The sequence below is a fragment of the Calidris pugnax genome, unplaced genomic scaffold, assembly GCF_001431845.1.
Source record: "Calidris pugnax isolate Ruff unplaced genomic scaffold, ASM143184v1 scaffold71, whole genome shotgun sequence".
Lineage (NCBI taxonomy): Eukaryota > Metazoa > Chordata > Aves > Charadriiformes > Scolopacidae > Calidris > Calidris pugnax.
In genome coordinates this window covers 871,334-884,268 of record NW_015090882.1, presented here as the reverse complement: position 1 = coordinate 884,268, position 12,935 = coordinate 871,334, and the positions used below count along the sequence as shown (strand labels likewise).

The window sequence follows — 12,935 nt, the reverse complement described above, 5'->3', positions numbered from 1 at the left end:
ATTGGACTTGGTCCATTCCCGTTCATCTTCTTTGTTAATGATCTGGATGATGTGTACCCTCAGCAAGTTTGCTGAAGACATAAAACTCAGAAGTGAGTGAGGAGTGGCTGATACTCCAGAGGGTCATGCTGTCATCCAGGGGGATCTCAACAGGTTGTAGAAATGGGCTGACAGAAACTTGTCAGGTGATGATTAGGGGCCTGGAGGATCTCCCTTACGAGAAAAGGCTGAGGGACTTGGGTCTTTTTAGTCTGGAGAAGATAAGGCTGAGGGGGGATCTGATCAACACCTATAAATACTTCAACGGTTGGTGTCAGGAAGATGAGGCCAGTCTTTTTTCAGTGGTGCCCAGGGACAGGACAAGAGGAAATGGGCACAAACTTGAACATAAGAGGTTCCACCTAAACATGAGGAGGAACTTGTTTCCTGTGAGGGTGGCAGAGCCCTGGCAGAGACTGCCCAGGGAGGTGGTGGAGTCTCCTTCTCTGGAGACATTCAACCCCCCCTGGACACATTCCTGTGGGACCTGCTCTGGGTGGACCTGCTTTGGCAGGGGGTTGGACTAGATGATCTCCAGAGGTTGCTTCCAATCCCGTAGCATTCTGTGATTCTGTGTGTAATGGCACACAAACAAACTCAGGAGGTTCCCTCTGAACATCAGGGAAAACTTCTTCATTGTAAGGTTGACCAAGTGTTGGCACAGGTTGTCTAGGGACACTGTGGAGTATCTCCTTAGATAGGAGATAGAACCAGGGAGATTGTTGAATATCTGTAGCCCTTTGGATGTGGGTCTGGACATCCCAGGTGACCCTGCCCAAACGAGGCAAGATGACTTCCAGCAGTCCCTTACAACCTCAACCATTCTGTGACTCTCTAAATCAGAATCTAAGAAATACAGAAAAATTATCAGCAAAAGGAATCAAGACTTAATTTATGTATGCACAGAAACATAATGGAAAAAAATAAAAATAAAACAAAAAAGCAGGTTTGTTTTTTTTTTTTAAAAAAGAGGTGAGAGAAGAAATGAGGTGCAAAAGGATCCACACCAAAAGACTGCTACATAGAGGTGGTGAAATTGCCAGTCATGTAAGTAAAAAAGACAATAACAAACAAGGCTGCATAGTCAGATCCCAGAGTGGCAAAAAACCAATTTACATTCTAATAAAAACTGAGGAAGATGTTAAAGAGAAGCTAACAAGGCTAGACAGTTTCAGAACATCAGGGCAACCTGTATCTGAGAAGGTCTCTGACCACTGTTACTGCGGATCTTCTGTAACCATTGGAACACCAAGGAAATTCCAAAAGATTATAGGAAAGTATGGTGTGCAGACACTCAAGAAGATGACCTGCATAATTACAAGCCACTCCAACTAATGCTGCTACTAGACAAAATAACAGAACCCCATTAATAAAAATGTAAAGGATGTAAATGCAATTAGTGCAAACCAACATGGGTTTATAAAAAATAGGTCTTGTCAAAGTAGCCTGATGTTTTGAAGGCAGGTGGGTTTTTTTGCTGAAATGACAAATTTGGATCACATCAAATTTGCATATATATGCATTTATGTCTGTTTCTGCCTTCACTGTAATAGTATGCATTTGGAAGTCTGAAAGCATTTGACTGACACTATTTTAACCAAGATACAGAGTTGTTATAAATGTGACATACTAAATATCTCACCATTTAACCATAGCAAAGAAAATGAGTGGTTCCTAGTGAGAACCAGTGGAAATCTGATTTTCTACCCTTCATTATTTAACATCTTCATTATTTGAACTGCAGAAAAATGCATACTCTTTGAAGCTGAAGATGACTGGAAATTGAAGTTTACACACGTCGCAAGCTTGGAACCTCTAGGTCAGCTGGTAAAAGGAAACATTAGGCATTTTCATGTGGCAATGTGTAAAGTCACATACCTCGGATAAAGAACATCATTCCAGACTGAGACATTCCATGCTGTGACGAAATGTGTCAAAACCTTGACAAGCACGCTAGACAGAAAAGGAAGACAAAAGAAACTGTATCCCGCTGATAAATGAGACAGGGCGTCTGGTGACAAGTGACATGGAGAAGGCTGAGGTACTCAACAACTTTTTTTCCTCAAGTTTTCCCTGGCAATTGCATTTCCCCCATCTCTCAAGCCCCTGAATCTCAAGGCAGGGACTGGGGAAATGAAGTCCCACCCACTGTAGAAGAAGATCAGCTTTGAGACCATCTGAGGAACCTGAACATACATATGTCTACGGGACCTGATGAGATGCACCCCAGAGTTCTGAGGGAACTGAGGGTAGAGGTAGTTGTTACGCTGCTCTCCATCACATCTGAAAAGTCATGCAAGCCAAGTCCCCAGCGACTGGAAAAGGGGAAACATTGCACCATTTTTAAAAAGTGTAAGAATGAACACCCTGAGAAATACCAACCAGCCAGCCTCACTGCTGTGCCAGGGAAGATCATGGAACAGATTCTCCTAGAAGCTATGTCAAAGCATATGGATGCCAGGGAGGTGATTAGAGAAAGACAACATGGCTTCACCGAGGGCAAATCGTGTCTGACTCATCTGCTGGCCTTCTAGGATGGAGTGACTGCGCTGGGGAACAAGGAAGAGCTACTGATGTAATCTACCTGGACCTGGGCACACCCTCAGCAAGTTTGCGCATGAGTGGTGCAGTTGACAATGAACACCCTGAGAAATACCAACCAGCCAGGGAAGATCATGGAATAGATTCTCCTAGAAGCTATGTCAAAGCATATGGATGCCAGGGAGGTGATTAGAGAAAGACAACATGGCTTCACCGAGGGCAAATCGTGTCTGACTCATCTGCTGGCCTTCTAGGATGGAGTGACTGCGCTGGGGAACAAGGAAGAGCTACTGATGTAATCTACCTGGACCTGGGCACACCCTCAGCAAGTTTGCGCATGAGTGGTGCAGTTGACATGCCAGAGGGAAGGGATGCCATCCAGAGGGACCTGGACAGGCTTGAGGAGTGGTCCCATGTGAACCTCATGAAGTTCAACAAGGCCAAGGGCAAGGTCCTGAACCTGGGTTGGGGCAATCCCCCGTAGCAATACAGACTGGGTGATGAATGGATTGAGAGCAGTCCTGAGGAGAAGGACTTGGCAATATTGGCAGATGAAAAATAAGGTATGAGCTGGCAATGTGCGCTGGCAGCCCAAAAAGCCACCTGTACCCTGGGCTGCATCAAAGGAAGCGTGACCACCACGTCGAGGGAGGTGATTCTCCTCCTCTACTCTGGTCTCCTGAGACCACACCTGGAGTACTGCGTCCAGCTCTGGGGCCTCCAGCACAAGAACGACATGGACCCATTAGAGCAGGCCCAGAGGAGGGCCACAAAAGTGGTCAGAGGGCTTCTCCCTTTCATAAAGAAAGGCTGAGAGGGTTGGGGTTGTTTATCCTGGAGAAGAAAAGGCTCCAGGGACACCCTATTGCAGCTTTTCCATACTTAAAGGGGCTTACAAAGAAGATCACAGAATCACAGAATCTTCTAGGTTGGAAGGGACCTTAAAGATCATCTTGTCCAACCATCAACCTACTGATAAAAATAGACACCCACACAACAAACAAGGAACATCATTACTAAACCAGACCTCCCAGCGAGGAGGTATGGTTTAGTATGGAGGTATGGTTTTAGATGGAGAAAGACTTTTTACAGGGGCATGTAGTGATAGGATGGGAGGAACTGTTTTAAACTAAAAGAGGGTAGATTTAAATTAAGACCAAAAGAAAAAATTCTAGAACAGGTTCTCAGAAAAGCTGCGGCTGCCCCATCCTTGGAAGTGTTCAAGGTCAAGCTGGACAGGGCTTTGAACAACCCGATCTAGTGGTAGATGTCCCTAGCCCCTGTGGCTGGACTAGATGATCTATGAAGGTCCCTTCCAACCCAAACCATTTTATGCATAATTATAAACAGAGTTAATAAAAGCATTCCTTATAATGATATTCTAATAATTGTTTTTGGAAAAAATGAATCCTAACTTCAGTCATAATATCTGATTATCTGATTTAACATGCCAGGATTATGGCACAGCAATTAAGCGGTGAAGGAATTTCAATTGAGTTATTACCTGTGTACCTAGCTTTCACATATGGCTGAATTAATCAGGACTCAATGAAGACAATCTCCCTTAGTTTCAGGCTCAGCAAATTACTCGATGTGGTGATGAATCAATGAAAAACCAAGAGAAGCCAGTGGAGTCAGTTTATCGCTGGAGGAAAGGGTGGGGAGAGAGCAGAGAGCAGGGCGTAAGATGATTAATAAAATGAGAAAGGAGGTATGTGAGAAATGGCAAACAAATTAAGAGCAGAAGCAAATGGGTCTGGCTGTGTGTGTTTTTGGAAGAAGGCTGGAACTGTAATGGATACCATCTCTTATATACAGGGAATTCCACTATCATTTCTAACAGCTTGGCTGTACCAGGGAAGAAGCAGGTAGGACATTCATCATACAACTGACAGTATGCCCAGTAGCATAATTTTTTTGGATGTAGAACCAAAGGAAAACACATTAGAGAGAACAGCTTGCTGAAGCTTGGAAGCATGGAGCCAGCAGAGCCCGCCCTGTGCGGGATGTGCTTCTGACTCCATTTCTCACAGCAGCTCACTCTTCTCCTGATGCAATGGTGACGCTATGGACAGGGCAAACTGGGTCCTTCTGACCCCACTCCTCAGCAGAAAAAAACATGTTACTGTCACCATAAGAGAGACAACCTCTCCTCAGCCTCCCCCCCCTTTTTTTTTTTTTGCATGGTCCAGAACAATGGTGGGAGGCCACTAGTTTTTATTTTTAATGATGTTTTAAAATAATTTATTTTCCTTATTTGGCATTTTGTCTCATCCTTTTTAAGAAATTTGAATTTTTATCTGTATTCAGGGGAAGAAAAGAATAGGTACAAGCCCTTTCTATGTCTCATTGACAATCTGGGCAGAGTCTACAGATCTTCGTAAGGCATCTGAGATTGAAAAATCAGTCAACAGTGGTGTAAATGAAAGATTTTTGTTTTCTTGCTTTTAATGCAGAATCAAAGAATCTTCATGGTTGGAAGGGACCTTTGAGATCATCGAGTCCAACCATAAATGGAACTGGGGGTAACTTACATTGCAATTTAACTGTGTTTCAAACTGTGTTTCAAGAACTTGACACCAGTCACATTTAAACCCAGTATGTAAGATGTGAAAACCCAAAAGATTGCAGTTCCCTTGCCTGCTGTGTTGCATCCCATTGCATTCAGCCAATATACTTTTAAGCTTTCACTTGTTATGGCAGTAATTCTTCTTCTTCTTCTTCTCCTCTGGCAAACTTTGCATCACAGACTTTAAGTCACCCCTTATGGAAACGGACCCTGGCAGTCTCCTCAGCTCGTCTGCTGGTCTTATTTGTATTCCTGCCCTCTAAATTCCAGGTTTTCATTGGCTTCACAGTAAATTTCAGTGTAAGTATACAATGTGATTGAGCAATCAATCAGGGACATAGCCAAGGTTTTATCATGATTTAGATGATTAAAAAAATGGGTCGTGGCACAACTCTAGACTTGATGGAAGAAATGCTTATAGGCCGATAATTCCTACGTTGTAGAAACAGAGAAAGTAGAGAAAAACATAGTATATCCATGGCTAATTTCCCCGAGCAAAGGTTACAAAATACTACATGATATAGCAGTTACACAAAATCAAGCAGAATGTTTATGTTATAGTTAGGCAGATATCTAAACAGGTAATTAAATTTCTACAAGTGCTATTTTCTCTTTCAACTGGGACTTAAAATATTCTAAAGAAACAAATAATAAATGTTCATTCTAAAATGTGACATCCGCTTGTGGGATGGAAAATCTTTTGGCTAAGACAGTTCAAATACTCCCTGGCTACTAGAAAGTATTTTTAGGTGCTTATTTTTTTTACGTGTTTAAAGTTGTAAACCAGCCTGAGCTTTTCCTGATAGAAACACCAAAATGGCAACAAAGTTCCTAGCTGTGCTGAGTGGATCTTAGTCATTGATTTATTTTAAATGTATTTTTAGAGAGTGTACACAGCAGAAAATAAAACACTTGATAAATATTTTAAATGTTGATAAATATTAACATCAAATTATGAACTGTAAGTTTAAATAAATCTTCCAGTTCCCTCAGTGGGCTCAGCATGACCACTTGAGTTTAACGTCTACAAGAACGACCTCTACAGGAGATTGTAAAGCAAACAAAATTTTTTTGGGCAGAGGAAAGAGGTAATTGTGAATGTCAAGGTCCTTTTTCTGTTCTGAATTAACAGTTGCTCAAGCTTGAGGAACAAATAGGAAACACCTGGCTACTACAGCAATGCCTGAACACTGAGAGCATTTCTCAGGAAAGGTCTCGACTTGGTAAAGTTGTCTGCAAAATTGCAGAGACACCACGACCTGGATGTGCCCGACTTCTTTGTAAATGTCAAACATCAGTCTGGGTAATGCTTTTATTGTACCTATGGTATCCTCAAAGCTGGAACTCCAAATGGCTCAGAAGAATTTATTACTGATTACCACAATTTCCTACACCTCCAGATTTAGAGTTGTAACATGTTCTGCAATTAGCTGGTGGTCTCAGATTATCTACCTGTGCGATGCCAATAAAGTAGCTGAATAAATGAAGTGTGATGCAGATAAAATCAATGTTCGTTAAAGGGCTGAAGTCTGAAGAACCTTTTAATCTTTTCTAGTATCTTATGCCAATGGACTGAATCAAGAACTTCTTGCTGACCAAAACCAAAACCACACAGTTTTGAAAATCAGTGACACAACTTCTGTTTCCTTCAGCGGCAGAAGACTCAAGCTACCAGACTGCACTCTTTGTCCCACAGATCTTCCTGATCTCCCAAAGAAGGATCCCATGTTCATGTGGATTTTGGAAACCATGCTCATCAAATTACCTCTTTCTAAACACCGCTATACTTTTAAATATATTCTTTAAAATGTGGAAGTCTAACAAAATGGAAAAGTCAGAATTTCATCTGATGAAGACATCTGATATTGCTCCTCTAACTTTTTCTATCTGAAGTGACTGAAACACATTTGCAAGTGGACTTTTGTAAGACTGACCATGATTAGTATTTAGGAAATGCAGACATGGGTGGTGGCACACCTCAAGGCTTAACTAGTTCTCTTATGTTTGACCCATGAGACAAATTGCTCAGAGGTACATCAGCTTCTGCACATGGAGAAAAAAGAAATAGTGTGTGCATAGTGTGTGCATAGTTTGTTATTGGCCCAAGCATTAAGAGTATTACAAAGTCTTAAATATTCCTATAATTACTAAACATCGAACATGAACATATTTATAAGATTGAGAGATCCAAGTTGAAATTCCTAAAGAACTCCCACAGAAAAAATCTACTTTCTGTCACAGATCCATAGTGATGTGAATTATCCAAGTAGATGTTCAGTTTCTAATGTCTGATTAATATATTACAGATAAAAAAGTTCCTGTCATAACTGCTTCAACTGAAATAATCCTCCAATGCGTTAAAAGTACCTGAGTAAAAAAATGAGAGACAATCAGAAAATATTTCTCTCCTCCTTGCAAAAGAAACAGCCAATGTTCACAGAGACAGTTTTTCAATTTATAGTCTTTAAGCTCACTTTCAAACTTTCCTGCAGACCAGGCCACTTACTGAAGCCCTTTTTGTGCTTTATTCCATATTGCTGCACCAGAGTTTAAAAAAGGAAATGAATTAAAAACACAAGCAAAGGAAAAAGAACCCAAGCAAAAAATGGTTTTTAAAACATTAATTCAATGACACTTGCAATTGATTCAGTGCCCACTGACCACATCACACTTTGAGTCAGAGTTTCCCTGTGTAGATGAATGTCGCCCCGAGTAACTCAGTTCAATGCGGTTAAATAAAATAATAACCAATTAACAAAGTGTTGTTAGCCTGTTGAATGTTAATTTTATTATATAATGATATATGGCACCTTAAATAACAGTAATCTTAAATCTTATATGATATGTTTATTATATAATGATATATGGCACCTTAAATCTTAAATCTTATATGATATGCAAATTTTGGGTTAATTCATACCTAAAATGTTCTAAATAAATAAATATATGTTTAACGTTATGAAATCCTATATTCCTAAAGGAAACTTAGGTCCTCAGTGTAAAAGTTTAGTGTATTTGGGCTTTGACACCCAGGGGTAAGAAAAATGGTTAAGGTTTAGACTTCCATGAAAGCATTTTGGTGTACTTGAAACTAAATTCTGTGGGATCTCAGACAACAGGTCCTAAACTAAGAAATTTTAATCAGGTCTAACAGAAACACAACTGGAATTGACCAGATTTCACAAAATACCATTACGTCTGAAAAATTTCCTGGAAGATAGCTATTCCTGGATGTGAGTCTAACAGAACATATGACATCCCCACACGCCAATAGCCAAGCACCATGAACTGGAAGGACAGGTTCACTAATTCTATATAGTCCAGAACTCCCAAAAAGAAGTTTATTGTGCAATGCCTTGCTCTTTCAAAGGGGACGTTCCACTTTTTAGTACTTTTTTCACTTACCCAAGCTATTATTGGAAGTTTGGGTGCCATGCAGTCAAAGCTCAAAGATGCCTATTTTTTGCTTATATGCAAATCTTAATGATTTACTATATTTAATCCTCATTTGATTTCTGCATTACTTACTGTAAAATGCGGTTAAACTTCAGCAGTGGTACGGGATCTACTGCAAAACATGAAAAGTAGCAGAACTACAAGTTTTACTAGTTCTGTACTGATCAGGTTTGCATTGAACACAAACGGACACAACCAAAAATAAAACTTATCTGGGAAAAACAATTACTTTTTAAGTGAGTTGCTTTCATAGAGAAGCAGACAATCCTACGATGAATCCCTTTAACATTCGCATTTAGAAGAAAAGGTCGCTGTTTTGTGGCTTTTTTATAAGAACGTAGTTGAAAGTTAGTCTACCCACAGTCATATTCTTACCACTCCCTCTTTAAGCCATGTAAAAGACTATAAAGCACTAAATTTGTATTTTCTGTGCTACTTTTTATCTTGTGATGACCTCTCCTGGTTGAGATGTTCATTAGCCTTGATTCCAGAAGTTAAGAGTATTTTGATCCCACTATGCTTTAAAAAAAAAAATAATAATGCAGGCATATTGAAGAATTTATTGCCAAGGTACAAAAAAGGTTACTATGAACAGAATTTACAGTAAGATCTGAGTATTAGTGTGTGTGATAGTGTATAACAGTGTATGTTCATTGCACTGTAGGAAGGGCTTTCAACACCCACTTCATCCTGAGATAAAATGGAATGAGATTTGAAGCTTCCAACAGGATCCCTTCTGAATCAGTTATTAGGGAGAGACATCCTTTTAATGCCAGAGATAGACTTACTGACTTTGCAAAGTAAACAAACATTTCAGGTGCAATATATTCACAAAAGTGATGTCTGATTCTATTCTTTCTGAAAACTGTACCTTTTTCTACGCCAGCACAAGCAGACTGTAAGAAAACATTGAAGAGGAAGCTCACATATAGGGATTGGTAATTCACTATATACCATGAATCTTGCATACTTCCTAAAACATACAGTAAAGAATAAATTTGCTGCTGTTAACTACTTCAAAGCCAAAACATAAAGTAGCAATGGAGGGAAAAATAAAAATGTGGTTGGAAATCAGTTTTACCTCAAAGCTGCATTTCCCACAATTTTTAATTCTTTCAGAAGTATTCCCAAGATGATGTTCAAAATCAAGTAATGAGGAAAAAAAAAAAAAAAAAGAGAGAGAGATAAAACCCTAAGTGCATTCTCTTGTCAAAGGAGAACAAGATTACCCCATGTCACTCACAATCAGTTGCCCACAAGTGACAAACAACCCCAGAAAACACAGCACAGTGGCCGGTTTGTATAGCGAGGCGTGCAACAGCATAACCCGTTACGTGGTGCACCAAAACACTGTGACACAGCACTTGAGTTCCTACCCCGACACCGCTTCCCAAGCACCCCTACATTTTTGCAAGAATTTTAAGCATGCACTGCAACGAGAGAACTCCTTTAGTAATTTTAAGGCTGACGTGTACCTCTAGCTATATTTCTGTTTCCAGTAAACAAATCCAGCTCCATTTCACTTTCAGAAGTGAGTCAGAAATAAAATGCTATAGATTACATAAGGAGTGCAGTGTATAAGCTCCTGGAAGGTGAATAAATATAAAGAAATCTTTGAATACCTGAAAAAAAATTGCCAAGATGGGAATGTAGATGAGTAAATTGTAATTAAGATTATATATATCCTTTACTCATGGAATTTCTGGTTATACTGATGTTACCACAGCCATTAACTTCTCTACTAACTTCTTTCAAAAGTTAAAGATTTGTTGGTTGACTAATCTGATAACCCACTGTGGGTCATTTTCAAGTTAAAATACAGCCATTAGTTACCCAATGTAAAAAAAAAAACAACCAAAAAAAACCACATTCAGAAATCCTATTATAGAAATCAGCATATGGAACTTTGTTTCCTGAGAACAGATTTCTGACAACCTAAATCATAATATTTTGCACCCCCCCCCATATATTTCTGTTATGCAGAGCCTGAGACACGACCACGAAGAAATAATAGTCAGAAGAAAAATTAGATAGCCGGTCAAAACTAAGCAGTAAACCTCAGGATCAATATTTCTCCTAAATCAAAGGCAGAAAAATAACTGAACATCCTACAGCCCCTGAGACCTCGATACAACACAGACACCACTGCACATTTTCTGTTGGCACACAAATAAATGTCTAAGTGTAAGCAAATCCTGGAACAATAACACTGTTTTATTTTTCAATAGGTATCAGATGATAACAGATAGAAACCCACTGAGAAAGTATCGCAGCGCTCCAGTTCCCTCATCATTGCATTGTTCATTCCTGCTCCCCAGGAAATAAATAAATAAGCAGACTGAGCCACATAGATCTCTATGCAGTATGTACACTACGTCCTAAGAGAATCCCCTGCTTGGGCAGTAGGATCAGCCCCATCCACGCACACACAACCCCAACACATCCATCTGTAACATCTCATGACATTTCTTTCCTCCATAAACAACCAACAACTGTGGTGTCTATTTTTGACGACTCTATAAAAATGCACCGCTTTATTTCAGTGTGCATTTCAAAAATACTTTGCAAATGGCAAATGCTTTACATGGTCTGAAGAGAAACAACTGAATACTTAACACTGACATCTACCTGCAAACGTTCTGCTGGAAACTACAGCTCAGTGCAACGTTGAAGATTTGATCTCACACCCATTGAAATCAATGGGTATGCTGTCATTTTAACACTGACAGCAGAATTGGGTCCTGCAGAGGTGCTCTGCACTCCTCCGGGCTGAACTTCAGCATTTCAGCAGATGCTTGATCATTTCCCTGCTATTTCTGCCTCCCTAGGGGAGCAATTGCTGGTCTCCTCTAAAATACCTTTGCTCATTTTATTATGGGAAGCAAAACTTCTCTCTCAAGAAAAGCTGTCCTGGCTCAGTTCCCTCTCATCAACTCACAATCATTCTTTTCGCTTCAAATGAGGCAAATTTTTCTCTTGCTGCTCCTTGATGAAACACTAGTTATGGAAACTGCTCCCATCTCCTCTTTTCCGTCACACAACTGTGGAAGTGAGGTACTTCCAAATGCAAATTGCATACCTTCTGAGGAAGGTGGGAAAAACCAAACCAAACCAACAAACAAAAAACACCCCAAAACTTTGAACAGCTTCTGATTCCTTTCCCCCTCTGACTCCAATGCAGAACCAAGACTGTATCATAGAGCAGGTCTTTCAACTTTCCACACCAGCTGCCGCTGAAATCATCTACACTAAGGAAGATCTGATAAGGGAGCATTCCCAACAGTATCCAACCTCAGCGCACACACGCACATACAAATACACAGAGAACCAAACACAAGATTCACCAGCACAGAGAAAATAATCAGCCCCCCCAGAGTTGAGGGAATTCCCCTCTGGCTTATTGCAGAGCTGAAATCGTACATGCTTCTTAGAAAAGGGTACTTACGAGATGCAGGCAGAGCGGTCCTGGCTCTGCAGCTAATGCTGCTGAAAATCCAGAGGAAGAGAGCTGCCCTGCAGCCAGCTCGGGTAACCACAACCATCCTTCACTTCCTGGCTCCCTGTACTCCAAACGCCAGCTGCAGAAGACCTGCTTGTCTCCACTTTGGCCCCTTCTCTCTCCTTCCTTCTCTTTCTCGGAGGAGGTGGTGAGGAGGTAAAGGGGGCAGGGCTTTACCTTGGGGTAGAAGCCAACCCCCCTCTTCGCCTGCTATCTCTGGGTTTGCAGCAGCAGGATAAGTCCCGGTACTTTCTTTCCCTTATTTCTGTGTGTTTGTGTGTGTCTCTGTCTGTGCCTCCTTCTCAGAGGGAGGAGGAAAAAAAAAAAAAGGGGGAGAAAAAAAAAAAAAGGCCACGAAGTATCAAATAACAAGGACTGTAGAAGAGCAAAAGAAAAATTAAAAAAACAATCCCCAAAATGATGCGGGGGGGGAGGCGGGGAAAGGGAGATGGAGATGAAGGGAAGGGAGAAAGGCGGAAAAAGCTGTTGGTGCTGCTAATGCTGCTGTTGATGCTACCACTGCAGCTGAGCCCTTCTTCCTGCACAGAGCAGCGCTGCCGGGAGAGAAGCTCGCAATAACCTCCCAGCTCAGATATATATACACAGTGCACACGCACACACAGCCGGGGAGCCAAACACACACTCACACAGGCGCAGGCAGGCAGAGGGGAGAGGGGGAGAGAGAGAGGGAGGGAGGGAGGGAGGGAGGTGCAGTTTGGTCTTCAATGATCCAACAGCCTCAGTAACAGCCGAGGGCTGTCACCCACAGGAGAAATGGGAGGGTGTTGGTGGTACAAGGAAGCATGCACAGTCCTGACACCGAGGATTGTC

At 41.0% G+C, this 12,935-nt stretch overlaps 1 protein-coding gene across 1 annotated transcript in view; it reads right to left on the bottom strand.

Annotated features, from left to right (window-relative positions):
- CNTNAP2 (contactin associated protein-like 2) overlaps positions 1 to 12,356 on the bottom strand; it is a 1,244,457-nt gene extending 1,232,101 nt beyond the window's left edge. Inside the window, exon 1 of the mRNA XM_014946966.1 lies at positions 12,051 to 12,356. Coding sequence (XP_014802452.1) covers positions 12,051 to 12,147 — 97 coding nt within the window. The 5' untranslated portion in view covers positions 12,148 to 12,356. The remainder of the gene's footprint in view (positions 1 to 12,050) is intronic.
- Between the last annotated feature and the right edge of the window lie 579 nt (positions 12,357 to 12,935).